The following is a 21,850-nucleotide window of genomic DNA, read 5'->3' as shown; positions in this document are numbered from 1 at the left end:
GGTGTTGTGCAGATGCAACCAATAGCGCAGTGCAGTGCTCCAATCAGAAGTCGCTCTCACTCGTTCCCAGTCAGACTCGGCTCTCAGTGTCGACCGTCCATCCATTTCCTTCCATCCCTCTCGGCTCCCGTCTCTTGCGCAGGCCGTATTTCCTCCCGTTTTCATCCCATATTGGGTTCGGCCATAGCATCGCATCGCATCGCATCGCATCGCTCGTTAGCCTTACCAGCGCGCGTGCCACTTCCGGTCCGACCACTTGCGCCTTTGTCAACGGTGTTGATTGACCTCGCTGTCGTCAATACCTCGACGATCACCCGCCAAGAGCCCAGTGTCTGTCTCGGGTCCTGCGACACTGCAACGTCGCTGCCGACGGGCTGACGAGAATAACGCGACCTCGCCCGCCAGCCACATCGAGTCTATCTCTCGACGTCATTGCGTGCATCGCGACCTACAACTGCTTGACTGCACCGCCATCCCACGACCTGTTGCGATAACTTGATCAGTGCGACGTACACAGCCTTGCTGTCAACCACCAAAGCCGGCGTCCGTTGCGCCCCTGCAAGCACTTGCTTCGCAACACGCACCCGTGCACTTTTGCGTCCAGCTTTCTTGCGTCATCCCGACGCAGCAGGTTGATAGGGCGCGGAATGCCTCTCATCCACCGCCAAACCACCGCCGGTGGCGTAGTTGTGGTCCCTGCTACCTACGGCGGCTACTCCAACCTCAGCCCCGGTGACATAGCCGGCATCACTCTTGGCGCCGTCGCCGGCTTCCTGCTCATTCTCTGGATGGTGTACACTTGCCTCAACTTCGGCCGACCGGTCGACACCTCATCGTCCTCGGTGTACACCAGCACGGCCTCTGCCATCTCCGCGCGCCCCTCCAAGAACCGGCACCGTCACCATAAACACCGCAGCCCTCGAGCGAGAGTGATTGCGACGGAGGAGGTGCGGGTCAGGGAGAGAGGAAGCCTCAGCAGGCCGCCGGGTCCGGTCATCGTTGAAGCCGAGCCGCCGATGATGCAGGAGCGCAGAGCGAGTCGGCCGCCGCCGCCGAGGGTCGTGACGGACGACGAGGACGACGAGGTGGTTGTGATTGAAGAACATACGCCCGAGAGGAGGCGACGGCGGCACAGCAGCTCACGGAGGCACAGCCACCGAGGCGAGAGTCGGCGCCGGAGCCGGGACTACTGAACTGTGACGCCGATCTGTTAAACCGGGATCGAAAATTTTCTTACCTAATTTATGGCGACTGGTTATTGTTTTGGATGACGCACGTTGTTAATGCACCAGCCAAGTTGCAAGTACGGCATCTCCTAAATACGATGGGAGAACGCACCGTATGAATGCTGGACCTAATGAGGCATGGGTGATTGATCGTAGGTCAAACGGGGACGAGGTTGGAGCACCGATCCAGGCCGGGAAGAATACGGACATCAGATGGAAAGATGGAGGGTGGGGTCGTTCCGGATGCGATTGACAGGAGGGATGGCGGAGGACGTGTTCGGTTTCAATACGGATGGCCTGCATTCCACTACCCCGGAATGCTGATCTTGGGCATTTCCCGAATACGGCCGATCCAGAGATCCCGTGATGGTTGCTTTGGCTCGCTGGGGCGACGACGACGCCTCCTGACACCCAGCCTCAGTAGCTGGTGCGGTGCTCGTGAAGAGGTTGCCGTTTGCTCGGCCTTTGATGACACCGCTTGAGACAGATGGGCATCGATGAAGCAGATAATGTAATTTTGCGTCTGATGGGCGAAGATGAATACATGCTTGCTACTGTACCCTGGACTCTTCTTCTCACCCTCGCCCGATTACTTGTTTCGATTTTCGGTCCCCTTCTGTGAGGGAGGAAAACAGGCTGCACCCATCCAGGCCCAAGCTCGGCGCGGCTGTCATCAGCCGACTCCTCAAAGTCATGCATGAAAAGTATGTCTCGGTGTGTGGAATGCAGTAAATCGGTGATGCGGCGAGCGTACCTGATCGATCTGGTCGACGAAAGAGGCTTTTCCCCGTCAGTCGTAGGCTACCTAGGCAAACCCAGAAGTGACAGGCAGGTGCCGCCCAATTGGATTGACCAATGACAGAACACGCGCCACATTTCACATGCTTTCCCCGGACAGCTGCACGCCATGCTCCAAATAGTTTCAGAATGACATCACCTGCGAGCTTCGGCTTCCCAGGGCCAGGGGAAGCACACTCGAAGCGCACACAACACAGCTTTCCGCGAGGGAACCGGGCAAGGACCTCGACGTTTCTTTCCTACTGGATCAGCAATGCTACGAGGCGCTCTTGCATACCAGCACCTTTTCGTCCCTAATTTTCGACGCTAGAGTAACAAGTGGTGGCACTGGTCCCGGAAGCTATCGCTTTTGCGACGAGAGAGGGACATCATAGCTCATCACCCCGCGATTTTCGTCAAGCTGTCAGCTGGACCGGGTCCTCCTTTTTAACGTTTGTTTTCCCTCCCTCTTTCCCTCCGCCAATTCTTCTTGCAATCACTGGCCGTCTCTTTCTGTGTGCTATCATCCGTACGTCAAAGAGAGAGGGAGAGAGAGAGATACCACTGCCGATAATATCACTCAGGCATTTCCTTGGCTCTATTGATATCAATATACCAGCTTGTCGACAGCTCGACATTATCAACTACAGCTCCTCTTCTAAACGATACATCGTAATCGTAGCGGACACGACGCAAATATGGATCATCCAGGTACGCATGCTGTCTGCACCCTGATCAGGACAACCCCATGCACCACCTGCGCGAACCCCGGCTCCGCATCCCTTCGGCCAAGAGGTCAGGACGCACTACACTTGGCATAGACACCGTCTATTGTTGAGTGCATCGTCGCAATTGAACAACCTCAACCATTCTCTCTGCATTTCCGAGAACATCGCTGACACGGCCTCTTATAGTAAAGGAAATCAGGACTGTCATCCGGGACCTGGTTCAGGGCTCCCCGGAGAAGCAACAAAATGCCCTCTATTCCAATTTTGCCGAGGACGCCACCTTCACCCACCCCTTCTGCCACGTCCCTTCTTTCGGCAACGTTCAGATCCCCTTCCTCTTCCCCATCAACTCGCGCTGGCTGATCCTCATGATCTACCGCTGGTATCGCGTTCTCAGTCCCAACATTGAGATGGAAATCGAGTCTTGTGGTACTGACAATTGCGACACACCCACCTCGCTGAACTTCAAAAACTAATCATCACACAGTCCAAGACCAAAAGACCAACCTACTCTACGTCAAGATGCGCCAGGACTTCCGCCTCTGGTTCGTGCCCTTCTACAACGCGCCCGTTGACTTCGTCGTCGTCCTCCGCCTAGAGACTCGCACCGTCGACGCCAACGGTAACCCGATGCCCCGCGGCTACGGCGACTCCAACACGGTCGGCAGCCGCCAGCGCCAGTTCATCGTCAGTCAGGAGGACCACTATCAGATCGGCGAGTGGCTCAAGTTTCTCGTCCCCTTCTTCGGTTACTGGGCTTGGCACGTCTGGACCCTCTTCGCGACGGTTCTGTGCGTGGTTGGCGCTTTCTTCGGGTATCCTCTCACCCTCCTATATCAGCAGTTTGCTGGAATCAGCAGCACCAACGGCAATGGCAGCCTTCAGGAGAACAAGAGAGACTAGCAGTGCCGCGGTCGACTATCAAGGGGGATGGGATGGTGCTGATGAACGTTGATGTTTCTGCAAATTCATGTTGTGCGTGTAAGATGGTTGAGTGAAGGTTATGCTTAGGTACCTAATGTATGGTTAATCGATTGGCTTCAAACAGTTTTGTATCAGCGGCGGCAATGTGACAGATGACTGAGTCATAGCCAGCAGATTGAACAGAACGTTCAAAGAACAATGACGGAAAGAAACGTCAGTGTTTCTCGCCATTCGTATCACGCTTAGACGGTGAAAATTATCATGTCAGTCAGACAGGTATCATCCGTCTTCCGATATTCCAAACCACAAAGATGGGTTTTTAGAAGCGAAATTCCAAACAGTCCCCCGAGAAAAGAAATTCGGACTTTTTATTTATTTATTTAAAAAAAAATTGGGAAATTTCACGGCTTCGAACCTATGACTACTCACTATACCAAGTGGACGGCAGAGGGTATCCGACAGGAGTAATTAATAAAGGCGACATAGACACTGACTCACAGGTGGTAGGTGTGTGTGTGTGTGTGTGTGTGTCTGTTTGTTTACAATAATGATGATGATACTGTTCAAAACTCAGGGAGTCAAGAAGTCCTGGTAGACAGAACAGGTATCAGAAATACCGTCGAAGGAGAACCTCCGACTCCATTACAAGAGGAAGCGTGTAATGACAGGCAATACATCTCATTAGCTCGCTGCCTGTAACACGACCCCGGCCCTCCTATTCATCCGTCTCTGTTCTCCCCCGCTTCCACTCGCTTTTGCTTGGGTATACCAATACAGAATGATTCACAAGCCGCCCATTGTCACATGTCCCTCCCCCCTTTTTTTGTTTTGGAATTCCCATCAATCGTTCCGCCCACCCCTGCTTTTCTCGAGTCGGTCTCGCTCGCACCACTACCCAACCAAACCCCCCTTGCGGTGCGTGACCGCTGTTCTACGTATCTTTCGTACGTATAGTATTTACATGTATGTGGAATGCCACTCACAGGCAAACAGTATATTCATTCGCGTGTTTACTCGGCGTTTCCGCACAATAGCAGTTCGAAATCGTTGACTGCGCTTATACTCCAGGTCGTCCATTCGTGTTACCTCCTCCATTAGAACCCTGCTGCTGATCCGGCGGCGAAGCCTGTTGTTGCTGCGGCTGCTGGCCGCCAAAGAAAAACCCGTCAAAAATGTTCATCTGTTGGCCGTCGCTGAAATCATGGTGCATGTTATCCCAGTTGATACCGAATCCCAGGTCAAGCTGCGGCGTCGTCACCTCCCCGGACCCTCCGAGATCCCCGTTCGAGTTGCCCTGTAGGCTCTGGAAGAAATCCATTGTCTGGATGTCCGAGTACTCGCCCATGCCATATGGCCCTGCCTGTTGTTGCTGGGCCAGAAAGGAGCCGCCGCTGCTAGATCGCTGGGCTGCCACGCGGCGAGACACAGGCGGCGAGGCCACGAAGGGGGTGTCGATTTCCGAGGGGCTGCCCTGGCCTGGGCCCATCATGTTGAAGTCGGCGGTGCGCGGGGAGTTTCGCGGAGGCAGCTCGCCGGCTACAGAGAGGTTGGGGGACGAGAGGCTGTCAGACAGCGCCAGGTCCATTTGGTAGCTGTTTTGTTGCGACTGGTGCTGTTGGCGGCGGCGTGGAAGGCTCGCGCCCGACGTGGAGGTCCCGTCGCCGGAGGCGGAGTTCCATTCGAACCTGTTCTCGCGCGTCTTGCGCGGCGGGACTGAGTTGAAGCCACCCGTCGAGTTGGCCATCTTGATGGTGGCCTTCGCCGTCCGGTCAAAGGCATCGCGACAGGTTTCGGCAGGCGGACACTTGTCAATCAAGTCAGTGAACACCGACTTAGCCGCCAAGATGGTGAAGTCCACTTCGTCCATAGTCTGTTGTTCCGCGTCAGGGGGTATTCCACGCTCACAAGGGTAGGGAATCAACTTACCAGCCTGCTTCTGACGATGGGGGAGTGCCAGATGGCGTAGAGGTATGAAATGCCGGCCATGAACAGATGGTGTGTAGAGAGGTATGTGTAGCTGACCAGCCCGCTCAAATGAAGCTGGCGGTAGATACGCAGGATCTTCTGTCCGGCTTCGGCGACCTTGAGATATATTCTGTCCTCGTCCTCCCGTAGCTCCGCCTGAAACGCCGTCGGGCTGTTCACTTCATTCGAGGTGTTGTACTCGCCCTCGAATAGGGCGGGCACGCTAAGGCTCTGACGGTAGAGCATGATGATGGCCTGCCAGTAGTTGAGCTCCAGAAACTCGGTCGAGAAGGCCACGCCCGTCTCCTCCCTCGTCGGCGCCGAGTTCTTCCACTGGTACAGCCTGCGGTCGATGTCAATGCGCCACGAGCGGAAGGAATCGAACTTGACGAGGAACGGAGACGGCAGGTGGGTGTGCATATCCGAGTTTGTGAGATTCTGCCCCGAAGCCCGCACAACCTTTGTTTGGTTGTATTGAAGCACCTGCAGGATCTCGGACTGCAGCAGCCGCAGCTTGAAGTAATGATACGCTACGTGCTTATAGCTCGGCACAGAGGAATCGGCGGGCATCTCCAGAAACCCGGCCGCCGTGACGTACTGGTCATCCAAGAGCGAGGGGAACTCGGTCGTGATGACCTGATCGCTGATGCCGAAGGGTCGTCCTACGCAAGTGCTCACGAGGCGGTCCAAGGAGTACGTGCACCACCATAACCTCCGCCTCATATCTCGGATATACAGCCGTCTGCCTCGTTCTCGCGATTGGGCATTTCTCGCCTCGCTCGCGTCGCTGTTCTCGTCCTTGATCTTCCCAGAGGGCTCGACCATCGCTGTTTCCACGTCATTGCCGTCTTCGTAGTGGAGGCCCAGGTCCACAGCTAGGCGCACTGCGACACCGATGATGTACCTGCAAAGTTGCATCAGCATTATGCCCTGTCACGGACTCGTCTGCTCGACCAGAGGGGGGGCTTACCAGAGACCAGGCGGCACAGGCCGCAGGAGCGCAAAATTGGCCAGCAACAGCACGGCCTGCAAAACCTCCAGACCACCGCCGCTGTTACCGAGACAAGCCTCAAGATGTACAATGGCACTCGCGTGGTACTCCTCCGGCTGCGACTGGCCAAACTTGTTCAAATCTGCATGATTACGAGGACCGGCGCCAGAGCCCTCGGACTTCACGGGCTCGCCCACGATGACGCCGCACCCTATCGCGAAGACCATGTTCAGCATGTAGAGCTCCCGAGACCCTCGCGGTCCGCCCGGGCTAGTGTACGCCTGTTCAAACATCTGCATAAACTCGCCGCGGTGGAGGATAGGTATTTGGGGGTTCGCGTGCTCGAAGTAGAGCGTCACGAGCCTCATGCCCACGTCTCGTTCGGGGAAGTTCGCCGGGCGGATGGTGGGTTTTGTGTGAAGTCCGAAAAAGGAGTCGCGCATCGACGTCCCACTGCCAATGGGTAGACCTTTGCCGGCCCCGGTCCGGTCCTGGGATCCGTTGTGATCCGATACGGAGTATTGTACGGCAGCAAAGACGACGCGGTTGAAAGAGACGCCCGAGGCCGAGGCCAGAGACCGTGGTTTGGGCGGACTGACGATATCGAGCATGCCAGCACCGCCCGCCTCCGCCTTCTTGGCCTTCTCTAGATCGGGTCGGTGTACGCTGTTCTTCACCGAGCCGGATCCATCGATGCTTTCGGAGCGCGCCGAGGGGGCGGTGTCCGTGTTCGATTTTGCCATCTCTACGCCGGGGCGCGAGCACAGCTCCAGGTTCTCGGCGGGCGGGAAGGGAATGTTGCGGCTAGCGAGCAACGCCTCGAGCTGCTCGACGCGGGTTTCTAAATAAAAGACATAGCTTAACAACTACAAGTCAGCAGACGTATCAACAGCAACAGCGCCGTCGCGCTTGCGAGACAATAGGGCCGGCGACCCGAGACGGCGATGTACCTTCTGGGAATCTCCTTTTTGGTGATGGGGTCGTAGCCCACGCATGCGACACCGGCCTTTGCGCAGCTGGCGCAGCTGGGCAGCTTCTGGTCGCATCGGTTCTTGCGTAGGCGGCAGCGGTTGCAGGCGCTCACGTTGCGAAAGTTGCTGCTCTGACCAGCCTTCCCTCCGGCCTTGTCGGCACTGACCAAAGCTGCGCCAGCGGCGGCGATCGGATCATTTTGTTCGGCGGTGGACGGGCTCTGGTCAATGCCTGCGGAGATGGGCGGGGAAGCGTCGGCGTCGTAGGAGCCCTGGCGCGGCCTCTTCGTCGGCTTGAGGGCTGGTGAGGGCGGCGAGTGGGCGGGCATTGTGACTTGCGACTCTTCGGACGGGCAGATGGGCTTTGCGGTCGGGGAGGGGAGGGGGTTGGGAAGCAAGAGGTCTGGAATCGGATTGGATTTTCCGGGGCGCCGGCGGCCTATCGGGGGAGTCGGAGAGGCGGTGGGAAGCTGACTCCAATGAGGGGTAGAAGGAGGAAGAGTGACGGACAGAGAGAGATGTGGTCGTTTGAAGTCGAGACAAGTGAGTATTGTCAGCTAACGACCGGTTGAAAGGAGAGCAGCCTGAAAAGTTGGGGGAGGTTGAGGGTTAGGAAAGGCGTCGGCGAGGCATTCAAAAGTGCCGGCAACCCCCTTCTATCGCGACTCTATCTCGACTTGCACGGCGGCAGCTCCACACATTATTCGGCAGTGGCACTAACGGTAGGAGGGAGGGGAGGGAGAAGGAGAGGGGGGGAGACCTCTTTTGCCTTTCCCCTGCTTAACGCCGCGCTAAGGAGATGCAGCCGGCTTGACGCCTGTACGAATACAGACCTTGGAGACAGAAGGTTCACCAGGCAGGCGTGCTCGATGCGATATGGCCCGAGTGAGTCCTTGAAGAAACAACGAGGGATATGTACAAAGAACGGCGGGCTTCAGCTGGGATCCCGCTGGAAGTTGAGGATTTGACCGAGCTTCGGATCAGGGTTCCGCATGTCGAGCCAAGTCGGATGGGGGCGCGCACACGGCAGCGGGAAGATGGCACAAGCGAGAGTGAGGCCCAGTAGCTTGTTTGAACGATGGAAATGAAGAAGAGACAGTGAGGAGAACCAGAAGCGAGAGAAAATAGGCGGGCGATTGCATGCAACCCTACGCCTATGGGGGGTTTGAGGGTCGCTGAAATGCATATGGGAAGCCAAGAGCAGGGAAGGCAAGGCGAAGGCAGAGGAAGAGAGAAAGGTCCACTGGGGTTTTGATGGGCGCGCTAGTTGAGAGGTGACGGGCCAATCTGCAGACGAAGAAACTATTTCTTCAACCCAACTGGTCGTGTAGGCAACACTTCACCAGCTGATAAGATTAAGGGAGCAAGGGCGTACATGGTCTACAGCGACAAGTGACGGCGGAAGCTCTCGCTCCAGTCAAATGATAGAGAAGAAAAGAGAAAAGAAAGAACGACTTCCCGGAGGAGCTGAAGAGGCAAGTCAACAAATGACCACCAGCCCGTGGGCATCTGTGACCCCGATCTCACCCAAATCTTCATATCTCGGGTCCCTTTCTGGAATTGGCGGCCCAAATCTCAGGATAGAGACACCAAGAAAGACGAGAAACGTGATCCCCTCGCACCTCGCGCGTGCGCATCGAGATCCCGGCCAGCCCATTCCTTCTTTGGGACGTCAACCCGCGCCGCAGATATCGGCGGCGCGACGGCCGCCGGGCTGTCGGTTGACAGATGCACCCACGGGCCACATACAACAGCCCTGGACCAGTCGCCGGTTCAGCCGGCTCTGATTGGCATGTAATTTACGAGGGTCAACCGGAAGCACTTACATCAGGTAGGCAGGCAGGCAGGTAGGTGGCAGATAGGTAGGCTGCCGCCTGCACTCGAGGCATCAGGACTCAGCAACCGCAACCAACCGCAACCGACCTCTTATCTCTCCATCGAATCTGGGAACTGAGAGGTCTTGGCGACGTCGGCCCACATCTTTCTTCCTTTCTTCCCCATGCCAGCAGTTCTTCCTGGTCGCTCGTTCCGTTCTCGATCTTCAAGTTGCGGCCGAGGGCCTTCTTGGGCCTTCACAGTGCCGTTTGAGAACTCCATGGCTTCGCGACAAGTCGCATTCGAAACTGAACCGCCGTCGTTCCGACCGTTTGGGCTTCAACATCACAAAGAAATAAACCAATCAATCCATCCTATCCTTGACTCCAAAAGTATCGAGGTCTAACGCTCCCTCGTCTTCTCCCATCAAGTTCTCTCCCCGACATAGCTTAGCGCGAGAACATTGTACACCGTAAACGGGGGTTCTCCAACCTCTGCCCACCCACCGTTATCGATTAATCATTATCTCATCCTCCTGTGTCAAATGTTAATTCGCCTCATTACCAATGGCATCCTAAACCCCCTCCCTCTGTTTCGCCGAGCGGCTAAATCTCGTCCATGTATCAGATTCAATATCTACGACGCAGTCACATTCGGCATCCCCACCATGAGAACCCCGTTTCGAGAAGAATATATGTCAATTCCTCGAGGCCTATCCCGGACTTGCAAAAGCTTGTTGGACAGACCCCGGATGTCACCGAAAGGATTACTCTCTCGTCCCTATCACCGGTCCCGTTCATTTTCCCTCTTTCCTCGTTGCGTTGATGCAAATCCAATTGGTTCATGTGGCATTTAATTTGTCAAACAGATACCATTCGCTTTTTGCGTTACTGCGCCACCACTAAATGCGGATTCCTAAATCTCCTTCTTTCCAACGTCGGGTGTCCCTTCGGCTACCATGGTATCTCAAACTCCTTTGTCCGGCTAAGAAAACAACGGCAAGACATAATACAAAACCATCTGGTCCAGGTTAATCGCCTGGCCCGTTTACATGATGTAACAAAACAAAACAAAAACGCCTCCGAGAAAGTATGATAAGTCGAAGCGAAGCAGAATGAAACGAATAAAACATCCGTCATGCAGCCCGCTGATGGAAATGTCGAGAACACAACAGCTGACAAGTCGTGAGAGTCCTTTGTATGCTCTCTATCTCCGGTCCGTCCGAATTAAATCGTGTTGTTCCAACCATATTTCCCGTAATCCCGTCGTGTCCCATGAGCGATAGTCTATGTCTTGATTGTCCCTTCCTGTCCATGATGAACGCCGTAGGATGAAAACTCCGGTTGCTAAATGATGAAGATTGAATCGAAGAAAGAATTGAATGAAGAAAAGATGGGAAGAATAAAAAAGTCTAGACTTCTCGGTACCCGCCCATGTGAGTCGAGCCTTAAAAGTAGGAAATCGTGCCCGTGGTGGGTTGTGGATCACGATCTACGGCTTGGGCCAGCCTCCGCTTCAGATTCGTCGTCCATAGGGATCAAGAGACCCTCGGCTTCTGATGGCTCGATGGCCGTCTCAATGTCCTTGACTGGCTCATCCAGACGGCCACGAGGTTCGGTGAGATGCATGCTGAGAAAGGCGCCAATTATGGTGATGGCACCGCTGGTCCACCACGCAAAGCCCGAGTATCCTGTTTGAATACCCAGTGAGTAGATGAAGCCCGAAATGGTCGGTCCGAAAGCTCGGCACAAGCTCGCCGTGGAGGCCGCGACGCCATTAATTGTCCCGAGTGACATGAGGCTCGGGGCCGAGTTGGTGAGCAGGATTGCATTGCTGGGGTACGCCATTGTCGAGAAGGTGCACTTCCAAATGACCATGAAGTAGATGCCGACCATTCTCCATTTTTCCGGCAAGAGCGCCAGGTAGGGAGTCATCAGGTACAGCATGAAGTAGGATATGGCCAACATCCTGAAGAGGCGAAGAGGCCCGAGACGTCGTGTCACCCACGGGAAGATGAAAACCGTCGAGATCATCGAGTAGACACCCTGAACGGCAAGGATGACGCCAATGGGTGCGGTCTCCATGGAAAAGCCGCCGACGAACTTAAAAGGAAGATGAGTGTCCGGATGCTCATCTGGCTTGGTGCTGAGGAACACAGGGAACAATTGGTCGAATGTCATGGTGTGGCTGGGTCCAGGTCAGCGTGTTGTTGGCGTCCACAAGCAGAGGGATTGACTTACAAAGCCAAGATGCCATACGAGATAATGTTCAAAATGACGGGCCTGGTGAATATCTTCTTGGGCTGTTCCTCAAGCTCATCGTTGTTTGCCGTGTCTGTCAGGTCCAAAGTCTCCGTAGGCTCGGGAATAGCAGAGGCAGATCCGACTAGTTGAGGTGAATTTTCCGTGGTGCGGTATCCGGGCAGTTCATCATCGTCGAGCAAGGCTTGCTTCTCCGCCTTGCGGGCCGGGATCTGGCAGCTCTTGGTAGATACCCACGAAAGGATGCGCTTCCCCAGTTCCACGCCGGGATCTCTCCGCTTCTTGCGCTCCGAGTGAGTTTCCTCCAAGAAAAGAAGGCCGATGATTACACCACAGAAGACGGTGACGGCGCTGAACAGGTTGGGCAGGAGGTAGGGATACCGATCCCAAATCGTGCCGGCGTCGAACAACGAAGGGTAGTTGATGACAGGCCTGGCGAGTGCGCCACCAATGAAAGGGCCAACGATGGAACTGCTTGACAGTCAGAAACGTTGACCAATGAACCTTGACGAGTCGTGCAGTTGGAGCACAGTTCGCTGCAAGTCTAACTTACCCTAAGCACCAAACCAGAGGCATGATGGTGTATGCACGAGCTAAAGGGGCCAGCATGTTAGTCTCCCATTGGTAACCGGGGAAGGGATCCGAACGTACGTTGGTGCTCCTTGACCGTGACGAGTTCTGCGACGGTGGTTTGCAGCACACCAATGTTTCTATGCACAAGTCAGCGTCGTGCAACTTTTCAACCGCAGAGTGGACCAGGGGGCACAAACCCGTTCAAAAGGCCACCCAGTGCCCGCGCAAATAGAGCAACGGGCAGGTTCGGGGCGAAACCAAAAACCAGGGAGCTGATGGCCGTGCCGAAAAGGCCCATCAGAAGGACCGGCTTGCGACCGATTTTGTCGCTGAGTCTTCCCCACATGACTCCCGTAGAGAACTCGGCCAAGGTAAAAGCGGAAGTGACCATGCCGGCATAGACGGAAATCTTGCTCTTGTCTTCGGTGATGTGGAAGCCGTCGACCATACTGTAGATGTATGGGAAAATGGACATGAAGGCGATGGGTTCGCATATCCTGCAGAGAGCTGTTTCCAAGACCAGTCAGCGTCCATTGCGCCGTGGGTTCCGCTTCTTCCAGAGCGGCAAGGCAGTGTCCGACTCACCAAGAACGAACATCTGTCGCATGGGAAAGGGCGGCAGGTTTGACCTCGCGCCTTGCCCCGAGGAGCTGGCACGACGGCCCCCCGTCATGTAGCCCGACCTCTTCATCTTGTGTGTGGTTTCCTCCGATTATGCGCAGCCGAGATCCGACTTCTGGTGTGGTGAAGCTCGTGACAGTTTGGCGGGGCGAAGGGGTGGAGGAGGGGGAGTAAGGCGGCAACGTTGGTCGGAGTAAGGGACGTGTGGGCAACGCTACAATATATAGGACTTTTTGTTCTTGTCCGAGGAACGTTTCGATTGACGCGAAGAATCGAGGGAGTAGGCGGGATCGTGTGGCACAGGTGGTCCAGATCGGTGTGGGCAAGGAAATGTTTTGCTAGTGTCGTCAAAGGGAGGACAAGTCCGGTTGCGATAGACTGATGATGTAACCTGGAGAAGCAAAGGTGAAAAAGCAAAGGTAAACTAGAGAGGCAAGGCAGACAGAGCAAGAGTGCAGAGCTATCCGGGCACCGTGGCGGAGGTGTTACCTTATGGAAGGAGAAGTATCAGATGAGAAAGGTACGGGCTCGCTCCGGGGAAGCAGAGCAACTTAATATGAAGGGAGCGCGGACTGTGATGATGAGAGGACCAAGAGACGTCAAAGCCCAGGGCCACCACCCCAGACACAGACCAGACCCAGCTGGGTTGGACAGGCCACCGGGACCGTACCATTGCCTGGGTCGCGGAAGCAAATTGGATCTAAGATTGGAACGGCGGTGACCATGACCGTGGCATGTCCAGCGCAAAAAAGCAACAAGACGATCCTCCCACTTGCCCACCGGGGAGGAGGGATTCAGGGAGATGCGGCGGCGAAAGTCCCACGTCGTGGGAAGGGATCCAACTGCCCGGCATGACGCTCGTGGGGCCTAAGAAGCCCTGTACCTGATCCAGGGGTATCCCCCCCAGACGACACTCGGTGGGTCTTTCTTTTTTTTTTTCTTTCTCTAGGGACGTTCTTTCTTTCTGCCATGTTGAGGTACATGAGCAATGTACACTACTCGTACACATGGAGTCGAGGGTTCGGGCTGGTAGTCCCTTACCCCTGTCGAGATGGTGGTCCCAAAGCCATGAGCATTCGCCTTACAGGTGTGGATAGAAAGAGTACGTCTACACCCGGCCAAGCTAGTGATCCCTTGGAGACGTGTACAGTACTACTGCCCGGGTAAGAGGTCCCAAGAGAAGCCGCTGCCAGTAGTGGTAGTGGAAGGGTCGGTTGGGTTGGGTCATAGACGAGGAGACATGACCGAGAAGATCGAGTGAGTGAGTGAGTGCAATGCAGCGTGCTGTGTACGTACCCGACAGACCGACATGAACGGAGGAGGGAAAGCTGACAAGGGATGGTAGACTCGGGGAAGGATGGCGCCAGACCGGAAGGCAGGGATCAGCCGAGGATGGGAAGGGAAGGGAAGAGGAGGGGGGGGGAAAAAAGGTTTCACAAGAGGCAACGAGGCTAGACTGAGAGAGGGGTACTTTGCTTTTGGGGGGTGAGGGAAAGAGGGCCGATTCGGAATTGGGGTGTGGATAGTTGCAGGGCCGCAAGGAATAAGAAAGGAAAAAGAAAAGAAGAAAAGAAGGAAGAAGGAAAAAAAGACCACCCACCACCCACCAACCACCCCGGACGACGCTTCCGACCCGAACTGAACAATGGCTGCAGATTCGTCGATGGCCGCCGCGTAGCAGCTACATGCCCATCAAGTACAGCCGTCGCGCAGTACGCACCAGAAGCAACAGTTACAGCGCAAGGACGTTCCCATGATGCCTCCCATTCGCACCAGCTCCACGTCCACTCGGCGCCATCGTCTCCTTTCCCGGGTCCAAATGCTCTCTCATGCAGTCTTTGGACATCCCAAGACAAGAAATTGTTATTGTTGTTGTTGTTACTGTTTGTTGTTGTCGTCGTTGTAGCAGTAGTAGTGTCCTGGCCGCTTCGGACACTAGGCTTTGGCTTGTCGCAAGGCACACACACACACCCAAGGCAAGGATGGTGTATCCTCCCAGAAGGACCCAGAAGGAGTCAAGTGCCGCAATGCCGTCCCTTGCCTTGCAAGAGAAGAGTGAAGCGATGAGATTCAGGATTCGGGCTTCTAGTGTTCGCGATGTGAGGCATGGCGGCACAGCACTCAAGACAGTTCCGGCAGCGCACGTAAGTACTGTGTAGTGTACGATGTAGCAGCCCAAGGTTTTACACCCCCGGCACTTGGGTCGCATGGCTCTCTGCTGCGGCAGGGGGGTCGACATTAAACGTTGGATGAAAACGACAAACCACCGGCCGAGGGCTGGTCAAACGCTAGCGGTGGAGGGCGGGCTAATTGGGGAGACCAGGCTGCCCCTGTGGCTCACTCGTGGTGAATACCCTGTACATCGTAGACCGCCTCCTCCACAAGACCACAGCCTGTACTGAATCGGTTCCCCGCGCTGTCTGATCTTTTGCGGTGAGCGACAGTACAATATCCTTAGCTTTTTGGGAGGAGACGGGGGATTCGTCCTGACGGATCATCCTAGGTTCCCTCAATCCTGTTGCCGCTGTCCGCCCGTCCCCATTGTTGGGCCTGGTCGGGTGAGGTGGGACGCGGAGACGTTTCCTGTGGCATGCGGAGCTTGTCACGCCCTACGAATACTGTACAGGCCATGCGGCAACAGAACTGAGCCGGCTGATATAATCATCTCCCCCTCGTCTCGCCGTCCCCCCTTCCGTCGCTTTTTAGAGGCGGTGAATCGAATGACCAGGGCTGCGCACTGTCCCTGCCGCCGGACTTCGACAGCTGATGCATTACAGTCGGCATGTAAGGATTAGAAAGGAGAAAAAAGATGCCGCTGTCGTTGCCGCTGCCGCTGCCGCTCCCGTACCCTGCTGCTGCTGCTGCTGCTGCTGCCGTCCGTCTACCTACGCTACCTACTCGGAGCCTGTTTGCCGAAATCCTTGAGCCTCCCGATGGACTCGTGTTCCCGTCCATCACCCGGCACAGACAACATCGACCACTAGGTCTGCACAAGCCAGTCAAGTGCTTGCTTCGGCGTGCTACCGGATACGAGAGAGCACCCGTGGTCGTACAGTTCTTATTACAGCTTGCTTGCAGCGGCCGTATGCGGCTGTGGGGGGAGGGATGCGCGTCTCAAACGTCGCACACCTCTCGCTATCGGCCGAGACGATTTCCCGCCTGCCTGCCTGTGACCGCAACCACAAAGCAAGGTAGGTGGCGAGCGTAGCGTGGGTACTGTAACATGTGCCGTGACGTCTGAAAATGGCGACCCTCGGGGCTGCAGCTTGCTCAGGCGTTGTGTTGGTCTGCCCCGTGCACCCTTGGCCATGACAGCTTCCGATTGGAATGGCAATGACAACAGCATGCACGCTTAACTTACCCCCTCCGACAAACGGTGTAGAGCTTCTTCTCAGGCAGGGCGGCGATGCAAGCCCAACCTCAGATTCTCATCCATCCCTTTGGCCATCCCCCTCCCCCAAAGAGTCATATCGTGACATGTCGGCATCTTACTTGTGCGCGCCTGGTCACTTGACGCTGCATCTTACTCCGCATGACGGGGGCTGTTGCGCTGGCAAATAATCAGCCTGTTTGTTAGTTGTCCTGTTCGACGGACGACCCTTACGTCGCCCCGGATCCCTCTCGAGGCAGGCTTTTTCGCATCTCGGGAGAGCACAACCCGCACAACCGGAATGGAGGCGCCTGGAGGTTGGACCTTTGCCGCCTTGTCAGTGACGGATTGACTGACTGACTGGCGTTGCCCTGGCGTAGCCTACAGATACAGTAGTCGTCGGCGGTCCCACGCAGCATGGGGTCACACGAGATGGCCCTGGTGTCACCTTGATTAAATAGCGAATGTGGGTATTGGAGACGAACCAACAGACTGGGTAACCAGCAGCAGAGAGTTGGGTGGACAGGCCGCACTTCTCCAGATGCATCCGTCGTGTCGGTGAGGTTGCAAACACGAGCCACGACAAATGAAAGCGAACCGGGGTTATTATTGAGTTGAAAGGCCTTCCTCTCGACAAGACCACGACCCTGGCCCGCCCCGTCATTTGAATTTCTGTGGCCCCGTACCTACGAATACCTTGTAGAGGGACCGCCTTGGCTGCGTATCTCAGGTGAGATCGGACGCAATCCTGGCAGCGCCGTCATGATTGATGAATGCCTGGAGCGTGAAATTCGTAGAGAACGAGACAGTTCGGCTGCCACGCCGTGTACCTACCGCCTGCTTGAGGCTTGCCGTGCCTGACTGCTCGGCATCGTGCAGAAGCGCTCGGGCTCGATTGTTACAACTGAACAGCCAATGTGGGTGTTGCGGCAGCCGGAACGGCAGGTGACATCCAGGAGCGTGCTGTTTGCCAGCCTGCCACTTTCCAAATTGATGGTCCATTCGGACAAGGTCAAGGGACTGAACGTCAGCGCAAGGTTTGACGTGAGGAAAATGAGAGCGTCGGTTGGCGTGTATGTGGGCTTGGGCTCGAGCAGTCGAGCTTGGGCACAACGGGCGGTTTCGAGCCAAGTGCCCGTGTGTTCACAGGCCTGTCCTTCTCTTCACTTGCCCCCCTCCCCTCGCTGGCACCAGTGGTCTACCCAGCTTGCAAGACATGAACGAGATGGACAGACGAAGGGCCAGTCGGTCCCTGTCCAGAACCATCTGATATCATTCCTTTTACGATGTGCTGCGAGTCTGCGACGCAGTGTGGCGCCCATAAATCATCCTCAATCAGGGTCGCCATGTCTCTCTGCCGCGGGTAAGGAGCCTCATGGCGCTGTCCAGGATGTCTGTGGCGTTGACAACTTCCGACTCCCCCGCAGTCGCCAGGTGCACTGTCGGCCAACTTGGGGTCAACTTGAGCAAGCCGTTTCGTCACTTCAACCTTGGCCGAGCGACTCCAGCCCGGAAACAGAGTTTGTCATTATTAAATTATCGGCCTTTGATGACAAGATGGAGGCGTGCAGTATTGGACAAGTCGTTGTGACCGCGTGGAGCTGGCTGTCGTCTACTAGGCCCCTTCCCCAGCGTGACCGGATAGCATCCGCGCCTACGAGGTTGGCGAACCTGGTCATATCCTGGCCTCCCGCGGTCATAGCTCTTGTCTCCTCAGCGTGTAATTTTCAAGTCTCGTCGACCGCTGAAAAGAAAGCTGAGCTTCTTACTCCACGCCTGAGCAGAGACAGCGAGAAGGAGAAGGGGGGATAGCACCTCGAAACAAGTCGGCCCGCAAAACGAAAAGGCGGTGATTCCCTTCTAGGTTAATCACAATCAGGGAAATTGGCTTTCGTTTCTGTACTAGATCAAGGGGGCCCGGCCTGACATCCCGGCGAGGCGTCCAAGCACCCCATACAACCGTTCCTCTGGGCCATGATCGGGCGAGTGCCGGAACCGGTGCCGAAACGCCAGGTAGATGGTTCGTACAGAGAATAATGGCAGAGGTATCGCCTTGTATCTGCACATGGGTAGCTCACAGGCGGTCCAGGCCTTCTGCCACAACGCTTGATTGTCCCATGGCCGATTGTCGTCGCCTCCATCGCAGAATGCATTGAGAGGATTCCTAAGTCACTACCCTCAATAGCAGCTGTTCCGAGCCGCTTTTCGGAAACGAATGTGATTGCTCTTTCCGTCGCCCCGGGTACGTGGCTTGGAATTCCGTGAGAGTGTTCTCGATGACGAAAAAGAAAAGAAAGGCGCATGAGTGCCGCATCTCGTTCTTTGCTTCGAACGTTGCTATCGATGGCACGCTTCGGAACCGTGGTCATATTCGTTTGGGGACATGAACGCAGCAGGCGCCGCCTAATCGAAGCAGGGTCTTCGTCATGTATGTAGCAATGTTATGCAGGTGAGCTTTGACTAGACCGAAGGAGCTCAAGATATGGACGTCTTTCTGCCACGTTTGTGTCGTCAGTCGGCGCGCTGGCGTTGTCGCTCAAACTCCAAAGATCGCAATTCTTCCTCCGCAATGCAATAGAGACGGTGTGGTTTATGGAACATGTATGTGTGTTTTTCTGCATGTCTCCGGCGGCGGTAAAATCGCCATGGGCGGATGCTCCCGGCAGGGCCCGCGCAGAGAGAACAATCGAGTAGTCGACCGATCGACTGGGGGTTGAATCTCCGCAAGTCGTCATGGCCGCCATTGCGCGATCGAGGTTTTGTCATGTTTGACCGGTATTGTGCCTCATCGTGTGATATTGTTACGATCACGCTTGGGTCTGTGCCACAACATGACTACCGGAGCGCTGCTTGCAAACCTGTCCAAGGATAGGGGGTATTGATACATAGAACGACGCCACCTCGTTCAAGTGAAATGTTCTCTGGACCCGGATGACCGGATCTCAGGGGCAGTCGAAAGTCTCCTAGCCTTTTGCCACGCGGCGCTTGGCGACCCATCAAAGGGGAGCAGCCGAATGGCTGGGGATGTGTTCCCAGTCTCCCCTTGTCAAGCCTAACTGCTTCCGCGTGTTGGGAGTATCCAGGAAAAAAGAAAAGGGGGGGTTCGCTCCTCCGATGGGACGGCCGGGTTTGAAATTGTCAACCACATGACCTGTCAACGTCAGGAACGGGGCTCGCTAGATTTGGCAAGCTCAAGGTATGTCCCTGCTTCAAGAGCTGATCTGTGAACCTTGACCCCCCGTTGTCGGTTTCAGAATCACCTTCGGTCTTGCCGGGGAGGGATCCTGATGGCTCTCAGTCATATCTCCATTCTCAGATGCTTCAAATTCTTCGGTGGATTGTGTTGGGCTTCTCTGCCACTTCCTAAATGAGGTGGAGTGGGTTCCGCACAGAACCCCACCAACCGTGGTTACACACCTCTGAGGGGGTTTGTGGCCTTTTTGGAGAGACGGAAAGGAGGCAACGAGGAGTTCTTGGATGTTTGAGATGCAGCTGCGCAGTCGGCAAGCCGGCTGGCTGCTGGTTGCCCAGTAGCTTCAGGAGACTGACTGCTAGAGAGAATACTGGCCCGGGCGACCGGTGTTGAGTTAGGAGGCTTTTCTTATTCCTGTGGGGGTTGTTATGATGCGCCCCTGGCGCTGGGCATCAACGACGCTCCTTTCAACTTTGTGTGATGAGCGCGGATGATTTCACGACGAGGCGACGATGGATATACCGACAGCGAGCGGCCCGGCGCTCTGGAAGTTTTCTCCCCTCATTCTCATCATAGTACATATTATCTCACGCTTGTCCTGTATTATGGGCCGCTAGGTACGGGAACACCTTGAATCCCAGACCGAGTGGGGATAGGAGCAGGGGGCGTTCCCAACGGCCGGGTTGAGTGTCTGGGTACGAAGAGCAATTTCAGGGTCAAGGATGCCCGTCATTTGCGACCATATTTCCATCACGGGGGAGAAACATCCGGCTTGCCGGACGAATCAAACAATCGTGTTTCGTGATGATGATCAACTCGCAGCACATGCGAGACGCCGGTCAATGGGCTCGAAAAGGGGGTGGAGAGCGGAAGCGGAGCTTGAACCATGTTGCGCAGAAATGCCGATACTACTACGATGTGATGTTTCCGTCCGACCCGTCCCAAGTGGCTGGAAAGTGCGGGCTGCATTTTGCCCATGTTCAAAATCAAGGTATTTGTTAGGAGCTGTGCTGACTGTGCGACGAGGTGGGTGCGTAGTGCTGGAATGGCCGGCTACTGCAAGTGTTTGCGGTGGACGCTTATCGCCTTGGTATCCGCTCCCTGCACAAGCATTTGTGCTGTGCTCCACGACTACTGCTCAGTCTGCTCTGAGTGTGTGTTCCGATGTCGTCGTCGTCGCTGTTGTTATCGTTCGAGTGTGACCCGATAGCTTGTCTTAGTCTTGTCAGATTGCATGTCATTCTGTCATTCCCAGTGTGTTAGTTGCCGTCGATCTAGAGGGCCTGTCTCAGCTGTGTCGATTGGCGATCGAATTTACGCGGCGACAAAGGACGGGCGGGGCCACGACCAAGTATTCGTACATTAGAACAGCTTTGTGCAGGTTGGCCGGTTGGGTGGGGTGTGCGGAAGGATTGGCGATGGATGGAAAAAAGGAAGCGTGGAACCAAGGGTGAGCGATTGGCGGTGGATGCAATGTGTGAGAAATGATGGATGGCTGACGGCTGACGAGAATCGGTTCGTTTCTTTTTCCAGCTCGGCTGCTCCCCATGACCATCGTCGTCGTCGTCGTTGTCATTTTCTTTATTGACACTGCGTTTCTACAGAAACCTTGCGATTGGCTTAGTGTTACACCTGAGACTTATGTTGGATATTTTGTCCATGGGGATGATCATATTGTGTAGCTCTGTGGCCCCGAGAGGCATCGCCTTGGCTACGTATCTTAGCACGTTAGATCAACGTTGAGAGGGTTGTAGTTTCCATCTGGGCAGTGGTTGTCGATCTGGCATGCACCTCCATGGGTTGCGCAGGTTGGACGCAGTCGGTGAGAAAACGATGTTCGACAGGGGATGGCCCTATACGGATATACGCACGTAACTTCTCTGATCGGTCTGCCTGTACCTTCCACATGTAAGTTTCTTTTTGTTGACGGGAATCTTAGGTCCAGTGAAGAGATGGGCAATGGGGCATGCATATGGGTGCGCAAGCGCAGCTGGACGGCGATTTCCTCGGGTGCAGATATGCCTCATGGCGTTTCTTGGCCGGTATGCCATGAGCTAAGGGGGAGAGAGGCACTTACACTACAGAGTACCTAGGGTATGTGCCTGGAATGCAAAGACGGTGGATCGTGGATCATGGATCGGGGTCGCGGGCCATGTGGTCTGAAAAAGAAAGGAATGAAAAGGCCGACGCGGCGAGGAAGGCAGAGAGGCCGTTAATGTACCAAGCAAGTCCAAGTTCCAACACCTCAGACATGGGGTAAACGGGTCCAGGAGGGACGGAAGGGAGACACGACGTGACCATGTCTCCCTCCCTTCTTGCGGAGGTACCCTCCTAGGAATGCAGGTATCCTATATCCGTGCCTCTCTGCCTAGGTAGGTAGGTAGGTATTCGTATTCCTTCTCAGTGCCTGGGCCAAGGAAAGTGTTTGACCGCAT

General features: G+C 55.5%; 5 protein-coding genes across 5 annotated transcripts; 2 read left to right on the top strand and 3 right to left on the bottom strand.

Moving 5' to 3' along the window:
* Nucleotides 1–117: 117 nt before the first annotated feature.
* CDEST_05295 (uncharacterized protein) lies at nt 118–1,208 on the top strand. Its single transcript, XM_062921454.1, has one exon. It carries the CDS (start codon nt 648–650, stop codon nt 1,191–1,193), a length of 546 nt encoding a protein of 181 aa, XP_062777505.1. The 5' UTR covers nt 118–647; the 3' UTR covers nt 1,194–1,208.
* A 325-nt stretch (nt 1,209–1,533) lies between these two features.
* On the bottom strand, nt 1,534–1,925 carry CDEST_05294 (uncharacterized protein; the record flags this gene model as incomplete). Its single annotated transcript, XM_062921453.1, is given in 2 exon segments — nt 1,534–1,794; nt 1,806–1,925. The coding sequence occupies 2 exon segments, from the start codon at nt 1,923–1,925 to the stop codon at nt 1,534–1,536; spliced, it is 381 nt and encodes a 126-aa protein (XP_062777504.1).
* A 217-nt stretch (nt 1,926–2,142) lies between these two features.
* On the top strand, nt 2,143–3,767 carry CDEST_05293 (uncharacterized protein). The gene is made up of 3 exons (XM_062921452.1): nt 2,143–2,714; nt 2,918–3,160; nt 3,219–3,767. Exons 1-3 carry the CDS (start codon nt 2,702–2,704, stop codon nt 3,632–3,634), a joined length of 672 nt encoding a protein of 223 aa, XP_062777503.1. The 5' UTR covers nt 2,143–2,701; the 3' UTR covers nt 3,635–3,767.
* A 446-nt stretch (nt 3,768–4,213) lies between these two features.
* CDEST_05292 (uncharacterized protein) lies at nt 4,214–8,853 on the bottom strand. The gene is made up of 4 exons (XM_062921451.1): nt 7,562–8,853; nt 6,591–7,469; nt 5,582–6,524; nt 4,214–5,525 (listed from the first exon to the last, which is right to left on the bottom strand). The coding sequence occupies exons 1-4, from the start codon at nt 7,909–7,911 to the stop codon at nt 4,713–4,715; spliced, it is 2,985 nt and encodes a 994-aa protein (XP_062777502.1). The 5' UTR covers nt 7,912–8,853; the 3' UTR covers nt 4,214–4,712.
* Nucleotides 8,854–10,232: 1,379 nt separating this feature from the next.
* CDEST_05291 (Putative major facilitator superfamily, MFS transporter superfamily) lies at nt 10,233–13,360 on the bottom strand. Its single transcript, XM_062921450.1, has 6 exons — nt 12,817–13,360; nt 12,429–12,738; nt 12,310–12,368; nt 12,212–12,251; nt 11,638–12,129; nt 10,233–11,584 (listed from the first exon to the last, which is right to left on the bottom strand). The coding sequence occupies exons 1-6, from the start codon at nt 12,920–12,922 to the stop codon at nt 10,882–10,884; spliced, it is 1,710 nt and encodes a 569-aa protein (XP_062777501.1). The 5' UTR covers nt 12,923–13,360; the 3' UTR covers nt 10,233–10,881.
* Between the last annotated feature and the right edge of the window lie 8,490 nt (nt 13,361–21,850).

This window comes from Colletotrichum destructivum, chromosome 3, assembly GCF_034447905.1.
Source record: "Colletotrichum destructivum chromosome 3, complete sequence".
NCBI classification, from domain to species: Eukaryota; Fungi; Ascomycota; class Sordariomycetes; order Glomerellales; family Glomerellaceae; genus Colletotrichum; species Colletotrichum destructivum.
This window is presented reverse-complemented; position numbering and strand designations above follow the sequence as displayed.

Coding starts and splice junctions, on each gene's coding strand:
- CDEST_05295 (XM_062921454.1), top strand. CDS start 648: ATGCCTCTCATCCACCGCCAAACCACCGCCGGTGGCGTAGTTGTGGTC.
- CDEST_05292 (XM_062921451.1), bottom strand. CDS start 7,911: ATGCCCGCCCACTCGCCGCCCTCACCAGCCCTCAAGCCGACGAAGAGG. Junction 6,525..6,590: donor CCTGTGCCGCCTGGTCTCTG/GTAAGCCCCCCC, acceptor GCAACTTTGCAG/GTACATCATCGGTGTCGCAG. Junction 5,526..5,581: donor CCATCGTCAGAAGCAGGCTG/GTAAGTTGATTC, acceptor GCGGAACAACAG/ACTATGGACGAAGTGGACTT.
- CDEST_05291 (XM_062921450.1), bottom strand. CDS start 12,922: ATGAAGAGGTCGGGCTACATGACGGGGGGCCGTCGTGCCAGCTCCTCG. Junction 12,130..12,211: donor CCTCTGGTTTGGTGCTTAGG/GTAAGTTAGACT, acceptor ACTGTCAAGCAG/TTCCATCGTTGGCCCTTTCA. Junction 11,585..11,637: donor TCGTATGGCATCTTGGCTTT/GTAAGTCAATCC, acceptor ACCTGGACCCAG/CCACACCATGACATTCGACC.
- CDEST_05293 (XM_062921452.1), top strand. Junction 3,161..3,218: donor GATGGAAATCGAGTCTTGTG/GTACTGACAATT, acceptor ATCATCACACAG/TCCAAGACCAAAAGACCAAC.